General features: G+C 37.9%; 1 protein-coding gene across 8 annotated transcripts in view; it reads right to left on the bottom strand.

The window, feature by feature from the left end:
- The window catches only part of LOC117973875 (potassium channel subfamily T member 1-like), a 128,167-nt gene that overhangs the window by 29,746 nt on the left and 79,859 nt on the right, over positions 1–18,562 (bottom strand). For all 8 annotated transcript variants that reach the window (XM_059005417.1, XM_059005420.1, XM_059005419.1 and 5 more), the window contains 13 exons: positions 17,621–17,669; positions 14,205–14,264; positions 12,290–12,364; positions 11,570–11,653; positions 10,356–10,450; positions 9,252–9,432; positions 8,526–8,690; positions 7,600–7,736; positions 7,026–7,089; positions 6,769–6,877; positions 5,507–5,615; positions 1,225–1,374; positions 448–686 (listed from right to left, as the gene is read on the bottom strand). In XM_059005417.1, the coding sequence (XP_058861400.1) occupies positions 448–686; positions 1,225–1,374; positions 5,507–5,615; positions 6,769–6,877; positions 7,026–7,089; positions 7,600–7,736; positions 8,526–8,690; positions 9,252–9,432; positions 10,356–10,450; positions 11,570–11,653; positions 12,290–12,364; positions 14,205–14,264; positions 17,621–17,669 (1,517 nt within the window). The remainder of the gene's footprint in view (positions 1–447; positions 687–1,224; positions 1,375–5,506; positions 5,616–6,768; positions 6,878–7,025; positions 7,090–7,599; positions 7,737–8,525; positions 8,691–9,251; positions 9,433–10,355; positions 10,451–11,569; positions 11,654–12,289; positions 12,365–14,204; positions 14,265–17,620; positions 17,670–18,562) is intronic.

The raw sequence follows: 18,562 nt of genomic DNA, 5'->3' as shown, positions 1-18,562 counted from the left end.
GTTGTTAAACACCACCTGTTGACAGCAATCAAGCATTCATGAAATTGTCTTATTAATTAAATCTTATCACCGCAAGCTAAAACACAGGAGAGGGGAATCTTTTTTTGGCTCTGCATGAGCTGAATTACACATCTTACCAGTAATTAAGAGTACTAGCCAGTTAGAACCTTTTTACTGTGTTGTGCTAATTCCATCTTTCTAGGTAACTTCATGTGTGCAAGATATCAAATTCAATTAAAGTTTGCAACTTGCATTAGAGAGATTGCAACATTGATCATTTTTTTTTTAAATCCAGTTCTGCACTTAAATTACTGGCTAGAGTTAAGTTAACTGACAGTGAATTGAAGTGCAGGTAAAACCTATGAAGCTATTTTGTGAGCTGCTATCCCTTCTAGTCTCTGTTTTGCCCCCCTGCTATCCAGTGTGCTCTCTCTCTCTCTCTCTCACCCATGCTGGCGATGATGCTGTGGACAGGGAGTCTGGAAGGTCCACTGTACAGCCCCCCGGGAGCCAATCCCTTCTTCTTGTGCTTCTCCTCCTGTTTGAAGATGAAAGCGGAGTTCTCCTCCTTGGTGATGTTGATGTAGTAACAGGTATCCGAGGCTGCCATGATGTGTCTGGGACCTGGGTTCAAAAGGATGCTCTTATTGTCTTCTCTCTTGACTCCGATCAAACACACACCGTACCTGAAACAAGAAGAGAAAGGCGACCTCCGTGTTGGTGTAGCTAACGTAAAAATGATTGCGTGCCTCAATTACTTAAGTGTGTAAATATTATAATTTTTATTGCTAAAAAGTACAGTTGGAAATGTGTGTAAATCAAGGCATGAGGCACATTACGGAACACAGGTTTCTTTTTCTATGATCTAAACAGCAGCAGATCAAAATACTGCCACCTTAAATCATTAAAGACTAAGCAGGTTCACATTAAAAAAATAAATAAATAAATCATATGAGTGGTTCCTTTTGCAATTACTGACATATTGTGTGTACCGGCAGTCCTTAAAGTCATTTTGACTAAGATAACTCTGACATGAGTTCAGGAGTAGCTTTTGAACTTTAGAACAGTTCTTCAACTCTAAATTGTCTTTCACCATAGACATATGAAACATGAATCAGTAAAGTGTCCATACAGCTGTAAGAGCTATAAAAATGTAACTACACACACTGGCTTAGTAAGTTGAATAAGAACCATTAGGCTAGCATTGTTTCCATATGAACTCACTTTTTATGTGCGTGGAAGGAAGCGTAGGTGAAACTCTTCCCCTCGTACTCCCCAAAGAACTTGCTGTCTCCCAGACTGATGTGATAGACCTCGTTCCCTGAGCACCGGCCATACATCCGCTGCCACTGTTCAGGAGACTGCTGGCCTTCCCTGCAACACACACAAGATCATCAACAACCACAGAAACCAAGCACTTCAAAATCAATAGCTAATACAACTGCTTTTTTTGCAGCTGCTATATTTACTGCGGGGTAAGAGCTATCAACGTGATATAAGGTAGTGCTATTACAGAACATTGCATCTTTTTTATAATAAGTTTTGTACTTACTGGTAGTGTTACTCACTTGTGCCATTTCTCATAGTAGATGTATAAGTGGGATGTGCAGTGCTAGCCATTACAGACACTGTACTTTTTATAATATAAACCAGGTCCTGTGTATAATTATACTCAGCTACATTGGTTTATAACTTTGTATTAATACACACGTCTTGTAAAATGATCATCTCTAGTATACTGAAAATGAAAAGTCAGGCAAACGGCACACCTTGTGCATATAAAGCCTGCCACCTGTATAACATACATTCTTCTACTGTAAATGGGTCTACATGATGGGATTGTTGCCTGAAAGGGATGGACAAAAATAATATAATTATCATGAAGGTTATTTAATCTGTAATGGTACTACCATAAGGTACTGTATATTGGCAGAAATGAACTTGTGTCATGCCACATTGTTATTTTTTCCATATGTATAGAATCCCATGTAAGCCCGCTTGTGTAATTATGGTGATTTTTTAAATGTGAGAACCATCTTTAAACAACTTCAGTTTAGAGTGTGTTGCTTAGCATTATGAGATGTGATGAATATGATATTGTTAATGATGGCCCATAGTAAATATTTCATTTTTGGCCGTCACCTATAGACAAAATTCATATCTCAGTCCTTTGCAAAAGTTTGTTTACTTTATAGTGCAAAACTGACAGGACTGATTATAACATCCAACTGCTGCCCAGTCCAGAACTTACTTGGCTTCTAAAACAGAATCAGAGCAAGATGAAAACACTGCAGGCACAACCTAGATATATTTATTTTCTTATACAAAACGTCACACTGTTGTGTCACATTATAAAGGTAGCGTTACTACAGTAGTTGATGTTTTAAGATCTACTGGTATTGCTTCGGAGTGTAATAAGTCTGCCTTCTAGTGGTTTTACAGTGTTTCAAATTAAATGCATAGTAACTTAATACATCAATACCTTGAACCAAGCGAGCTTTACCACAACCATGAATATATGGCACATTAAGCAAACTGTATTCCCAGTTTCACAACTTAACACAAATGAACATAGACAAGACACAGGAAAGTGGAAGGTGATGTAAAAGCACACTGACACAGACACACACAGCATGGTAATCGAGTGAGGCGTTTGCTTTCTAACATGTCTCCTGCATGGGGTACAGTACAGTGTATCACCTGAATAAAGAGTGGCATGCTCCTTGTCTCGGGTTTAAAGGATCCAAGGGGGTTCTGTAAACAATTATCATGAAGCAGTCAGTGCAACGTTAAGAAATTGTGGCTGCTACAGTGAAGAGCCAGTTACCAAAATGCCACTAAAATCAAACTGCACAGCTGTCTGAATTCCGATTGCTTAAGCAGTGCAGCCACATCGGGAGTTCAAAAGACAATTGACCCGTTCAAAGATCAAGTGACTTCTGAACCAACCACCAGTGATTTCATCTTCTGCAGCAAACACAGCACAAAACATCCACTAGAGAGTCTTCTTAAAAGGAAACATGCTTGTATTCAGCTCATCACAACTAAGTTTCTGATTTATTGCATTTCAAAAATGAAATGGATGGCAAAGTGGGTGCAATCTAACTTATCATGCTGTATTCTACTGCAAAGCGGCAACAGAATGGCTGCATGGATCTGTTAATGACTTTTTTTTTTTTTATATATTTTTCAAACAGTATTGTAGAGCAATTTCTGTTTGGTAAATGTACAGCAGATCGTAATTTCCAAGTAATATGAAGTTACAAGAATTAATTAAAAACAACTGAATCCCCGCTGTAAGTTGTGAAGCCAATTTTTTGAAAGCCACACTTTCACTGTCCTGCCAAAACAGTCACCTCCCCTGCAGCAAGTGGAGCCTGACAACTACCCTGGAGGATACAGCCAGCAAACACAAAATACATTGACATGGACTGGTATGTGTCATCCATCTGCCTCTGTGCAAGTTCTTTATAGGAGGTAAAACTGTTGAGTCAAGCAGTTTTTTTTCCTTTATATAACACTAGCTGAAACGCTTGTCTATTTGGCTTACTCAAGCCTTTTTTTTATTTTTTACATGACCTCCTCTCCTGAATATGGATATTCCCAAACGATATTCCCCCTCACACTGGCCTCCCAGCAAGTTGGTTCTTCATAACCCTCCCCTGGGTCAGTCCAATTTGAAGTCAGCTACTTCGCTGACATTTCTGAGTAAAGTGACCCAGCCTGATTTGGCAGGACAGTAGTTTGTGAAACATTAGAAAGGAAAAGCAATCCAATAAGGTGGCACGATGAGGCAATAATGAATTGTCTTTGGTTAGAATGAGGGCCCAATCCTCACCCTGTGAATTGAATTGGACTCATGCGGAAACAGATCAATTCTTTGTCGACATGGCACAGATTTCTTACCACTTATTTTCTAGACATAATGTTAGCCAGATGGAATCTTCAGAAAATCTATTTATTAATTACTTGCATTCTGTAATTTTGCATTTGGGTCTAAACTACACTTCTGTTCTGAGTGTTGTCTCATGCACAAAGAAGAATGATAAGACGTAGCCCAGCGATAAAGATATAGTTTAACAGCAAACAGTGTGCTATGAGCCACGCTTTTAGACTGTTCGAGGACTAAACTAAAGTTGGGTTCTACTATGTTTTCCTTTACTCGTTCGTTTAAATGGTTCATATTTTGTGTTTCAGCATGGAAACATGGTTTCTTAGTTTTACTGTTCCTATTATCAGATTCTGTTTTATTAGACTCCCATTATTTCCTGTTATTAGATGCCATCTGGACCTAGATAACCACTGAAATTTAAATAAATTAAGTAGTTACGATACACAAGTAAAAGCACTCTGAAAAAGACCAAATTAAGCACCTGGTAACAACTGCTTGAAATTAAGAGCTAATTATCAAAGAGTGGGCCAGAACAGGAGCTGGCTAATCTCTAATACAGGTTACAATGATAAGCTGCGACATGTCCTCTGAATTTGATTTGAACCCGAGACCCTTGCTTACCTGTCAAGTGATCAACTGACTGATTTATTCCATTTACTGGTTCATTCAAATCAAATTCCTACTGCCAGCATCATGCAAGGTATATACTGTACAGGGCCATATTCAGTAAAAGATAGGAATGTGTAATCCTAATATTGGACTACAGTACAACGTCAGGTAACGGGACTAATGCAGTAACAAGGAACAATTACTACTGCAAAACCCAAATTAACATCAAACACATATTATTATTTTTTTTTTTAAATACATATTTTATTGAGACCAGGTATTGGTCCAGTTAATTGCCAATTTGAATAACTGACTTCCAGATAAATCGATTGCAGATTGTATATCTACGGTGTGGAACAAGCTTATTACTTGTAAGACTGAAGAAAGTGGAGAACTCCTCTACTGAACTTCATTTGGGGGTATTAGTTCCTTTTAATCAATGACCCACAGTATGTGACGAATAGAAATCAAAGCAAGTGCAGTACAGCAAGTAAATACTACACAATGTTTGGTATTGCTTTTACAATAAGTGCTTGTAAAGATCCTATGTAGGTGAGAAATGTACAGTTCTAAATTAGCTTTATCAATATCATGGACAAGTATGAACCTATATAAAATGTAAGAGTGAGGTATATATGGACACCTCCACCATACCTCATTGGTCAATTTTAAGACTTCAACATTCATAGCATTTATTAAATTCAGCCCATAGTATTCTACTGTACAATCAAAGGGACATACTCATGAAAAGGTGATGAATGGGTGCTTAAAACAGTCAAGTAACATACAAGTGCCCGCTACAAACGTACAATAATTAGGACCATCAGCCCTCAGCCACAGTGATGATATTAAACTAATTTTACAGAATAAAAAGCAACACAAACAAAATACACCTTCCATTATTTTAAATGGCATATACACAAAAAGCTATTCTCTGATTCTTGTTAAACATGTACGCCAAGTAGCCATAGCAACAACCAGTAAACAAAACGGTGGAATACTCACTGTCCTCGGGACGTGTGAACTAACAGAGTGATAAGGGTGGATGTGGCAGGACAAATACAGTTCAGAGCCAACATGGCGTACTTAAACTCTTCTTCACAAACTACGTGATCTAGAAGACAGAAACACTGCATTAGCACTCCCAAACACTAACAGCAATGTTGGATGAATGTTGAGCGCTCATAGAAAAGGCTCAGTCTTCAACACTGGAACCAAGAATGGTCCATGTTATTCATCATCGTGGTAGGAGTAGTGTAAGAAGTGACCTTTGTTGAGTGAGCATGTGTCAAACCTGCCCTGTGGGGCCACTCTCTTTTGGGGGTGAGGGAGCAGTTCAGTTTCCATGGCAATACCATGTTTGACCTTTTGTTTGTATCAGTTGTGGTTTACACCAAACCCATGTCACTTGTGAATTTGGATTCTCAAACAAGGCCTCCAGGTGATAAACTGCTACAGTAATAAGCCAGTGTCTACTACACCATCAGTTTTGAATGGAATAACACCATTTATTAAAATAAAACATATTTGGCAGAATTCAACTGGATCTTAATACAACAGAAATCATTAAAAAGGAGTCTTATTACAGTACAGTTTCAGAAGTTTACTTGTTTCAATAACATCATACAAAACTTTGAATTGATTTATACAATCAACTTTGAATCGATTAATACAAACCCATTCATACCACCGCACTTATTCACATACATGTACTTGAACTTATATAATTTACCCCATAAAATCGTTGTAACAGGAATGCTAACAACTTAGTACAACTTAGTGTCATTTTCATAAAGATTCCAACAAAACACAATTAGGTTCCACAGACATAACTGCATTACAATTTCTATTGAAAGTGCATCTTCATATTTAACACAATCAGACAATTCTCATTTGCTGGTTTGATGAAGCCACCATCAGCATATGAATCCAATCTGGAGGTCCTTCGCATTTTTCATTTTGCTTAATGCCGTCTCAAATATTTCAATTGGAACAAGGCACGCACTTTAAAACTATGGTATTTAAAGAGTGGCATTCAATTAATTAGGTGTAAAGACTGGATTTGAATTTGTATTCCTAACAGACCTTCTTCCACATGCATGGCATCTTCAGTTTGTTTCTAAAGTGACTTCTTGTAGGGAACCAGGGAATGCTTCTTAGCTCTTGAAATGGCTTTTTCAGAACCCTCTATTCAAACTTCCATTCATAACAGCCCCCCCCACATGTCATTGTGCGTTCCTATAGTTAATGGAAATCAAAGGACTCACCTGCAAATTTAACATGAAATTTATTTTCTGGCTTCAGTATCTGGACGTAGAGCGGGCAGTTTGGTGCAAAGTCCTTCACAGCCCATGCTCTCAGGATTGTCTGATGGTCCTACAAAAAAGAAAAAGACATAAAATAATATACTGCCAACATGTTGTGGATTTTTCTGGTAGAGTTTAAAAGACAATTCCAGTGTCAATCGATAAAGACAGGATGCATATCATGTGTCTGTATCTGATCCTTCATGGAAAATACTCACTGCTGCTGTCCTATCCACCTCATTCCGACTGCTCAGAATGAAACAGGCTTCAGCATCATCCATTCTGGCAAAACCAGAAATAAACAGATATTAAATTGATATTAGCTATTTCAGCTTTAAAATATGCTTCATAAAAAGATTGCATCTGTGTTCTAACAACAACTAGGACTCCTGTTCGATTGAAAAAAAAAAAGAGATGACAGTCAAACTGAAAATCCACCAAAATCTGTTTTCTTAAGTAGTGTAGTGCACAGATGGGTAAGCCAATGTAGTAAATGGACAACCAGAAATAAGGTCACATGATGTGTCATGTGTCCAGGGAAAGCTGTCCCATGAAGAAACAAAGACTCCTATTATTTATAAGACACACAACGTGGTTAGAAATGAACATTACAATAGATAAATAGTATCTAGGGTGTTATTAGGAGGCACAGTGTGTTTGTTGATATACAGCGTGCTGAGTAGCAGTGATTTGGGAGTTTGATAGTTGCATTATTTAAAAGACTATATTTCAGGCTCTACAGGAAGTGTCCCTCTGGTGTACAGCACAGAACGACAGGCTTCATGCACTCACTTGGCCCTCATGAGGTCTTGGTCCTTCAGAGCTGACCCCTGCAGGTAGATGACCCGCTGTGACCACAGAGGAATCTGTAGGACTCGCCGTACCTGAATATCCATCTCCGTCGGGCACAGAATCACCACATAATAATCCTGCAAACAAGCAGGGACACAGTTATCAGTTAATCACGAAGCATGCACCGTATAGATTCAGAGTAAGACAGGGGACATGCAACAAATTCAACCAGGTTAAAATGATGGGAAATCATTTTGTATGAATGTGTAGAGTGTGATTATGCAGAAAACATCTTCTAGTCATTTGCAGCTCATTATCACACATATTCTTGTAATAATTAGAAAACTACTAGCTACAAATTATCAAGATTGTGCAAACATACTTAGAAATACACTTTTATAACATGCTTGTTTCCTTTATTTCATTAATTTTGTGCAAGATAAACCAGTTTGATTGTGTCTCATGTCTCAATGTTAGATATGGACAGACCCCCAAAATCAGTTTAGAAAAGGGAATATTCCAATTGCAATCAATTAATCAAAAAGCCCAAATCAAAACACTTTTTCAATAACTAATTAGCTTTGTGAATATTTTCTTCATTTCAAAACTATGCTTGACTTTTTCAAGGTAAGTATTGTTTGTATATACATTTTAAATTGCTAGCTTCTGCATCTTCTCAGGATTTGAGTTCACAACTGGTCCAGGTCCCTACCAGGTTATACAAAGAAACCCCTCTCTCAGTCAAGCTGGAAGAATACAGTATATTAGCCTGATTTTTACATTTGCCATTACAATTCAATACAATTGAGTCCAATTCATTTAAAGCAGCTTTTTCTTTCCCCCTGATCAGCAGCTTTCTATCATCAGCAATGCTGCAAGAAACAAATCACAAGAGATTTTTCAATGGGTCGCTGCTGCCCTCTTACCTGAAGTCTGGGATGTGCATAGAATTCATTGAGAAAGTCCATGAGGAGGTCTATCTTCAGGGAGCTGACACACAGCACCACATGCTTCTCTGTCTGAGCGCGGTGGCGGCTATAATTCCCACCAGATTTCTGCCGTTCCATCCACAGGTACACCAAGTCCTCAAACTAAAACCAAAATAAACATTGACAACAAGGGCTCCAATTGGCTTTGTCATTGGGTGACAAGTTTTGGGTGAATTCGTTTAAAGCAATGCTTTTGTTTTTTTCAGTGAAGCACTATAACTGGAATGCAAGGGTTAATTATTCTTGTACGGTATTAGAATCCCAAAATACAGCTGTGTATTTAGTTTGAAGCCAATATCTTGAAGCTTAACCACCTGGAAACCACAAAAAAAACACATGACCCTAATGTGGCATATATATATAATAGATCACAGGTCAACATGAATAACACTGAAAAAATGAAGCTGCAGGCTTAAATGTTTTAGGAGACATTAGTAGTTGGAGGTGCTGTGGTATATACCCATTTTTAGGGGTACAATTAAGAACAAATGTCCCACTTACTCATTCAGCAGAGGTAGGTAACAGATTTTATTTTTGGGTACCACTGCGCTTGTGCAATGGATTACTCATTAAAACCTTTTGCATGTAAATCGAGGAGAGGACGGTTAGATATTAGCACCTTACTTTACATGCTTATGACTGATTTGTTAATACATTGAATACCTGAAGAGGCAGCACCACAAGAGCCACACAGATCATGATGACTACAAGAAGCTGAGACGGCCAGATCTGAGGCGTCACGTCCCCGTACCCAACAGTGGAGAATGTGACGATGCAGAAATACAAGGACTTGAAGAGGGAGAGGTTGTTTCCAGCTCTCTCCAGGTGCTGAATTCCACAGGTCCTGCACAGAAGCAAAGTGCCTGCTCAGTTAAAATGAGTTCATTGCTAGAGTTCTAATTTTGGCATTCAGGTTCAATCTCTACAGCTCATTCCCCTCGTTCCCTAACTATAATGTGCACTCTATTGCACATTTTAGGAGCATGCCTGCCTGTTAGGGTGATAGGACAGTTATACAACTGATGACTGTTATTCTACAAGTATGCATTATGCACTTATGTAGCTGCTCATGCCTGGGCTATTTTCACAGGGTGAGAGTTATACAGAATCATGTTGTGTTAACACATATACACAAGTATGAAAGTATTCAGTAAATACACAGACTAAATTAAATCTCCACATTTCAACTGTAAAAGTACTTTACCAAATGCAGGACCTTTTAAAACACATTCAGACACATTCTGTCTGGACAACGTGAAGCAAATAAAATAATTTGAAGTCAATTATGTGTCTAGTTTAACATAATTATTAGAGAATAATCAAGGACTGTTACTGATAAAATTAGAAATAGACCATTTGAATACGAACTTAATAAATCTCCAAGAGCACTTCAATTATCAATTCAAACTAATTACAGTGCCCTCAACAGGCTGAATAATACACTTTAAGAGGGTAGAGAAATGTGGAGACAAAAAAAATGATGTAATAAATACTGGTTTTCAGCATTTTTAATTTTAAGCTGACATGTCTTCAAGGTAGGTTTCTACTGTAAAATAAACTTGCCTGATTATAAAATGTGCAAGAAAAAAAAAGAGTTTTTTTGGTTCAAAACGTTTTGGAGAAACGTTAGTGTTAATTCCACATAGTATTATCACAAAGTAATCATCACACTTACATTTGACACCTCTATCTACTTTTAAATATTCCAGTATACAAACACATCAGATGTCTAAATAGCAACGCTGGTAAGGAAACAGTCAAACTTACCCAGTAAACACGAGACACAGAAGAGTGCAGATGAGAATGAGAACTTGGTTGAACATTGCTGACTGAGTCCTCTGGATGGCTCGATGTAAGTCGTTCTACAACAAAGCAATGAAAATTATTATTATTATTTATTTATTGGCAGACGCCCTTATCCAGGGCAACTTACATTTGTTACAAGATATCACATTATTTTTACATACAAATTACCCATTTATACAGTTGGGTTTTTACTGGAGCAATCTACGTAAAGTACCTTGCTCAAGCAGTGTCTCCCACCTGGGATTGAACCCACGGCCCTCCAGTCAAGAGTCCAGAGCCCTAACCACTACTCCACACTGCTGCCCTGGTTATTATGCATGGTGCCGCCAATTATTACTTAGCCTTAGTAAATTTCAATATCCATAGAGTTTCCCATTAAACTGGGTAAACGTATTAAAATACAGAAAGGTTGATATAATAAAACAGCATGCTTTGCTCTGGAACTCAGTACTAGGTATTACATTACATTGATTACAATTGTGTTCTAATAAGTAAAAACCTATATAAGCAGTGTCACTGTATAGATGCTTTATTGAGCTGTATATATGCTTTATTGTGTTACTTTGTATCTTGGAATATTTAAATACTATACAGCAACTTACTTTCATGTTAACTTAGAATCGTACTTTGGGGAAAAGTGATATTAAGTGGATTGGAAATAAGTTGTGGAAATGTAGAGTTTTGGTTCAGAAATGCCTCATGTTTTTGGTCTGTATCAATTCTCTACAGTACTTCCACTATGTTCACATCACCAGGGATAAGCAACCCAGCGCAGGGGATGATCATAATTGATATTTGGAAAGTTTATCTCTTAGTTCAGGGGCTCATTGCACACCATCTGCATGTGTTTTGCAAGCCTCCACATATACAGTAATAAGAGTGACCCAATGTAATGCACTCAAGTAGATCCATGCTACAATAGAGGTTCATTAAAGTACTAAACTTATCTTGACAAGGACCAGACAAGTTTTAGAGAGCTCTTTTATACAGTATGCTGCAAAAACCACTTAACTGCAAAAGGAATAATAGATGTAATGCGCTGTGTTCTCTCAGGAAACATGAGAAGAACTACAGTGTGCAGCAGAACCTTTTAATGAAGCATCTCTTGATAAAACACACTGGTAGTTGACTTGCTTTAAAAGCACATAGGAAAAAAACAACATTAAGGCACTTACTATCATACTCTCTAGAGCACATTTAGCCAGCCAGCAATTTAAAAAAACTGGAATAAATATGTTTCTCAATGGAGGCCAGAATATCTGCAGAGAAAAAACAACAGCCAGTCAGTATAACAGCACGTAGCCTCGCTATTAGCTTCTACCAAGCTCGTTTTGTTACGATAAATCAAAGCAGAGAAAAGACTGGCCAATCTCATATCCTATCCTAAATGTCCTATATAGAGTGTGTTTTGGAAAATATTCCATATAGTGAAACTCTTTTCTCCCATATCAGTCACACAGGTAATGCTGAAACCTTTCCTCGACTGTGTGCAAACGTTTGCTTGTAGGGTTGCACTTTACGTGTCTCTTAGTATAATCGCACTGTAGCTGCACATGTGGTTGCATGGTAATTACTTAGATACCACATATGTAACGATGCACTTTAAAGGAAATAATTGAAATGTAATCCTAGAGAAATAGAAATCCTTGCATAACCAGCCCCCAGCATCACAAAGCTTCTCCTTCAATGCAGATTCGCATTATTGTTATTGTAGTGCCCTTGGCTTCTACAGCGATGTAGCGCTGGGAGTTGACAGCTATTGATAATGGAGAGCTTCCTCACGACTCCCTGCCCTTGGAAATAGCAACAACGAGCAAGACACATTTCTAATGTGCCCTGGGGAACAGCAAACAGCATTACAGCAGAAAACGAGGCCGAGTGATACATATACATACAGTAATTATGAAGGGGGCTGTGTTGATCATCTCCAGAATGAAGGATATTCGGAAGATCTGCTCCCAGATGTTTCCCTTAGAAAGCAAAAAAATGGGTTAGATTGATAAACCCATACCAGGGTGAGCTGGGTGGCACAGCTGGCTATGTCACTAGCCTCTTTTGCTTTCATTTCCTGATACAGTCAGCACTCGGATATATGACATTGAGATACACGTGAGTCGCGTTTTACCGTCCTTGTATGAACAATAAAATCAACCCCCATTATATATATGTAACAAATGAATGCACTTACCCGTCACACACGATTTCCGACTCTGTCACCAGTTTTCTGATACAAAGCCCATCTGTTCAATGTTACAATTGCCTTTTTTAACCGTCACTGCCCGCGTATTTATTTATTTATTTATTTTTCTGGGATGGCAAATCAGTCTTTATTGTGCATTAGTTACACAGCGCTTCCTCCAAAAACAAAGCGAACGAGACAAGGCACGGTAATGTAAAAGTGAATCATTAAACAGTTTTAGATACTGTGATGCATTTTTTGTTTTTTAATCTGTGATCTTTAGTTGCTTTTCTGCATTTTCATTGGCAAGTGAACTGTGACATTAGGGCCTTATCGAGCACTATATTCTGCAATTTTGAAAACTGACTTTGGATACGGTTTTAATTCTGGAGACTTGTTATTTTTTAATCTTTTGCTAAATTGCATGGCGTTTACGTTTTAAGCAGTTCTGTGCATGGGTAACATTTTGATTTCATTTTGCTGTTGGGTCGTTAATGGGGAATTGTACATACTGCTACGATATGTACCAGATTTAAAAGTATGTACTGTATTGATTCGCAATGGAAGTTTTGATGTGGTATCCTATTTGGATTAAATATTTGCTCTCTTATTTTTATAATTTAACTGGTATCGAATGATCCAATTACAATAGTAACTGTGTTAGTTTTACAAGAAATTACTTGTTTTAATATTTTATTTAGCTTTAAAAGTACTATTTACTTAATTTCAAATAAAAATGAACTAAAACATACAGATGGATGGATGAACGGCCAGACAGACACCCCAATATCCCTAAAATCTGATAGTCTCAATACCTTATTATTATTATTATTATTATGCTAAATAATGTCAATACCACACTTCATGATAATTGAATAAGCAGTTCTCTATACGCAAAATGTACAGTAAGTGTGACATACAGACAGACGGGTGTATGGACAGACACCCCTTTGAATCTCCAGACTCTGATAGTCTTCACAGTAACTAACTAAATCAATGCCAAGTTCCATCCCAATAGATAAGCATGTGAAGATTGATGCATGTCTGTACAAACACCTCCACAATATCTCCTTCAGCTAGAATAACTGTGAAAACTGCACAGGGCATAAGAACTGAATATCAAGGTGAAAGCATTATTTCCGTATGAATACACAATACACAGAGCCTGTGTAAGGTTAGGTCAAACTGACTCACACAGCCCTCAATGTATTAGCCTGAGCTTCATACTGCAGCTGTCCTTGGTTGTTGCCACGATATGTGCCTCTTTCATGCATGAAAAGGGGAGACCTACAAAGTGATGTCAATACACACTTTGTTAGCTAAGATGTAATGAAATTGTTCTGCCAGCTCAATGTGCTTTAAATTCAGAGGTGTTGTTAATGACTGCTGAATTAGACACTCACTTTATGCACTAATAAAATGTATATGGTTTCAAGTTGACGTCATTGCCCATGAAGAATATTTCAGACAGGAACTCAGGCATTACTGCATAGCATGTGGTATTTTTTAGTGGCTAATAAAAAAATAAATCATCACACAGCTCTGGCCAATGCAGTCAATACTTGGTATAAGCACATCTAACACATCAGAAAGATAACTCTGAAAGATGGAAAAGGAGCAGAGCACCTTACCTTGTAGCTCAGATATGCAAGAAGCATAGCCTCCAAGAAACTTATTAAGGCCACGATAACCTGAAATGAAAAAAATACATTGTTCAAGGACAGCACCATTTCTAAATATTCTTACTTCATGCAGAACCTCAAAAGAGCTGGACAGCAGCGACTCCTGGAACAGAGCAGGACATTAAATCTAGACTGGGGAAAGCCAGAGCTACCGTCATCCAATTGAGACCCAAACTGAGAAATCAACATCATATAGCAGATTCACCAAGCTCAAATTATACTGCAGCTGGGTCCTGTCTGTGCTGCCATGTGCCTCAGAGCTGGAGAATAATGGACTATGACATTAAAAAACTACCAAGCTTCCACAGTACATGTCTCTGCTGGCCCATTAAGATTGCCAGTATGGAACTCTACACGGAAAGTACCAAAACCATCACCAAGAGATGCAGATGGCTTTGGCCACATACTGAGAAGAAATGCCAGTGGCACTGCCAAAACAGCATTGAGATGGACACCAGAGGGATGAAGGAAAAGAGGAAGAGAAAAATGGAGCAGAACCATCGAGATCGAACTGACAACAGAAAACCTGACGTGGGGCACAGCTGAGAAAATCGCTCACGACTGGCAGAGGTGTGTCACCCGGCACGAAGAGGATTACCTAACTAACTCAGAACTTACTAAATATCTTAGTAACCCGGAATTGTAAGTGGTCCACTCTTCAAATGTATGCAAATGATTTAAACAAGCAAGCTTCCTTAAACAGTACAGTGGCACCCTAATTATTTATTACCAATGCAGAATGGCAGGGTGAGATATATGTTCATCACCTGAGAAATAACTTTCTGCAATGGAGACTGTGAAGAGAGATACCACATTCAAAGTGATACCAGTGTTGTCACTGTCACAGGATGGATACATGTAGGGGTACTGCACTTATGAGATGACTTTATCAAACTCAAATGCATAAATATTATATACAAAAAAAAAACATTTAAAAAAAAGCGGTATTTGAAAGGAGACTTAATAATGTAAGATTTTATGAAAAAACTCTTCTGCAATTATCGTATTTCTGCTCTCTAGCTGTACCCTCAGGAAGATATCCCTCCTGGCACTGCGAGTGATTAATTTACCTTTTACATTTTTTAATCTGAGAGGACAGTCCTCTCAAGTGCTAGAGACACCTCTCCTGTCACAAAGAAGCACTGTTCGCTGAAAAAGCCTTCTCATTTCATCTGTTGCTCCGAGGGAACATTACACTGATGTATCCAAGTCATTTCTAAACCAAAGCATGTTGTCAAGTTCAGTTTTATTATTCTTAGTGTATTCTGTGTGATTCGCTATTGTTTCATTATTTTGTCATGTTTGCTAACTATTCCAGTACAAATGGTACACAAAAGACTCCTAAAGGTTGATTGTGAGGAGGTGAGGTGAAGAAGCACTGTGCACAGAAGTCCTAAGTGAAAGACCGTGTACCATGTTCATTTACACCAGTGCATCTCAACCCAAATGATATGATACGGCATTGGAAAGGTTGGTAATCATACTTTCTATTAGCGAGTAACATTAAACAGCAGAGGCTAGTACAGTATTGTGATAGCCACTTCCCTAAAGTAATCAAAGCATAGAGATCATTAAAACTAGCTTTAAAATTTACAAGATTAACGCCATAGAAAACAGGCTTTCCACAATCTGTTTGATCTCTGAAGCACAGCCCGCCATGAAGATGGTGCATTTAGGCATCAGTTCAAGATCTTGGGCATTATTGAATGGCACAATACTAAGATGAACATTGTGCAATAAACAATTTACAAATGTTTGGGTGAAATTGTCAGAAATAAAAAGTCATATTTCTGCATTTCAGAAAAAACTATTACAAACTCTAAGATTATTCAATTTCCAGTCATTTGTTTACCACCCTGGTGTGGGGAATGTTCTCTCCTTACACCCTGGGGCCCTCGATTACTCTGGGAGGTCGAACGAATGCTGTAGTTTATGTTGTGCATCTTTCAAGATGATAAAATCACCCAGACTGGTGTGCAAATGGTTTGAGGAGCATGAGACTCCCTGTGTCCCCTGATCTTAATTGAGCATGTTTGGGATAAACTTGGACGCTTTTGTTGTGTTTATTTAATGGTAACATCAATCACATGCATTTTAATTCCATGAATATTCCCTTCTGTTTCTGTGTGCAACGTTTCAAACTGCATTCCCCTACCCATCCAATCACACACCCTCACTGGTGGTCAAGGATGACGAATCAATTGATGTACTGTACTTTTCTGCTGATAAATAATGTGTGCAATACTAAAAGATTAAAGATTAATAAAGGTGACCCGCATTGCACAGATAAATTGATGGCGACATGTATTCACCTCAAGGGACAGAAAGCTGTGGGTTCAAATCCTGTTCAGTGAGCCTCTTCCTTTCAGCTACAGAGACACGCACTGGTTGACAATGCATTCTTCAGTTTGCTTAAGATAATGGCACAAGAAACATTCACAGTACTTCTCTGCACAAGTCTCATTACTGTGGATTGCCTGATTTTATATGACCTTTCAAATCTATATTATAGTACAAGCAAAGCAAAATTAGAGCTATCAGTACCAAGAAAAATTGCATCACCATCACATGGAAAAGTATAAGCTTGACATACATACAGAAGGGCAGGTGCACCCACGTACTACCAGATCCTGAAAATGTCCTAACCAAAAAAAAAAAAAAACAAAAAAAAAAACACTTCTCCAGCTATGATATGTGTAAAAAATAAATGGGATGTATGGACAGACAGGCAGATAGACAGGGCATACCCCTAGATGCTGATACTCTTAATAACCTGTGCTGAAAGGGGTCCAGGTTTCATCACAAATGGACGAGAAGTTCTCTAGATATACTTTACAGTATGCAAACATCTTTAAGTGGGACATATAGTACAAACATGCAACAAAACAAACAAACATTTTATATGGTGTTGAGGAAACAACGGCATATAAAATATATGAAACAATTAGATATATAATTAAACAATTATGTTTTATATGATATACCAATTAAAAAGTAGATACTAAGCAATACTAAACTAATTTACTAAGAGGTAGATTAATATGCATTTCTAGAAGGATTTAAATACTGTATATCATTACAAATAAAGAGAGAACGACATTTCAAACACCACGCTTACATTTTAATTATGGTGCCGCTATTGTTAAAGTAGCTTTTAAAAATGACCAAACAAAGACTAACAGTGATCCATTAACAAACCCTGACATTTTAATTCGGTTCAAGCACTGACTCATTCCCACTAATTATTATAGTTTTTGTCATGTGGTACTTTTTAAACATCTCTATAAGGATAGCAGCACCATAATTGAAATGGCAACAGTAAATAAAACAATACAGTACCTTTTTGTATTAATTGATGAACCCACCTGAATAGCCCATACTGCTAGTCTTCTGTCCACCCAAAGAATGGGAGCCCTACAACAAAAGCAAACAATACGATGGGTATTCACAAACAGGAGTAGTTTATCAAGCTAGCTGTGAACCTAGAATAGGAACTGACCAGGTATATAGCAGTGCTTAGAAAGAAGGTGACGGTGGAACAGAGATCTGACAAAAAAGAACAAAACCAAGACGTCATATAAATAAAAGGCGGATGACTAAATAAACTGCACATGTTTAAGCCCTGTGGCTCCAGTGATGCACTACTAATGGCATAGCAAGAAATCAAGCAATATTGCAGACGTAGAGATTATCTAGCCATTCTGTGGAGAGCGCTGTGGTCTATCTGTGCTCACAATAACGGCAACTCACTTCCTAATGAAATCCTTGACTACTTCAATGCACCATCTATACAGTGTATTACAGACTGCAGGAGTACCCTTTGATTATAGAGAGGGCTTAGCCCTGGATGAGATTCAGATGCATTACATGGACTGAAGAAACTCAACTGCTGCTTTGATTCTAGATGTATTTGAAACGTTACTTTAAAACTACTTTGAAATACTATACGAGCATGCTTTAAGATGAAACCTCTTTCTTTGCCAGTCCTTAAAGATGTGTGGCAAATTGCCATTTGCACCATGAAAACTCAAATCTCGTCCCAATATCGAATTGCGGTTACTGGTTCCATCTGCATTCTATAAATCTACAATCCAATCTGCAAATGGGCATTACACACACAAGTCAAAGATCACCTGTGCAGTGTGTATCACATTATGTACAACTGCTTTTTGTAAATGAATTCACCAACCTCCAAAACCATCCCTGAGAGTATACTGTATCCATAGCCTTCATGTTCATTTTATTTTCTACAATCAGATTTAAAACCCTCCTCTTACAACCTTTGCATTGTTCGCTCATTGGGGAAC

Source organism: Acipenser ruthenus, chromosome 31, assembly GCF_902713425.1.
Source record: "Acipenser ruthenus chromosome 31, fAciRut3.2 maternal haplotype, whole genome shotgun sequence".
Classification (NCBI taxonomy): domain Eukaryota; kingdom Metazoa; phylum Chordata; class Actinopteri; order Acipenseriformes; family Acipenseridae; genus Acipenser; species Acipenser ruthenus.
This window is presented reverse-complemented; position numbering and strand designations above follow the sequence as displayed.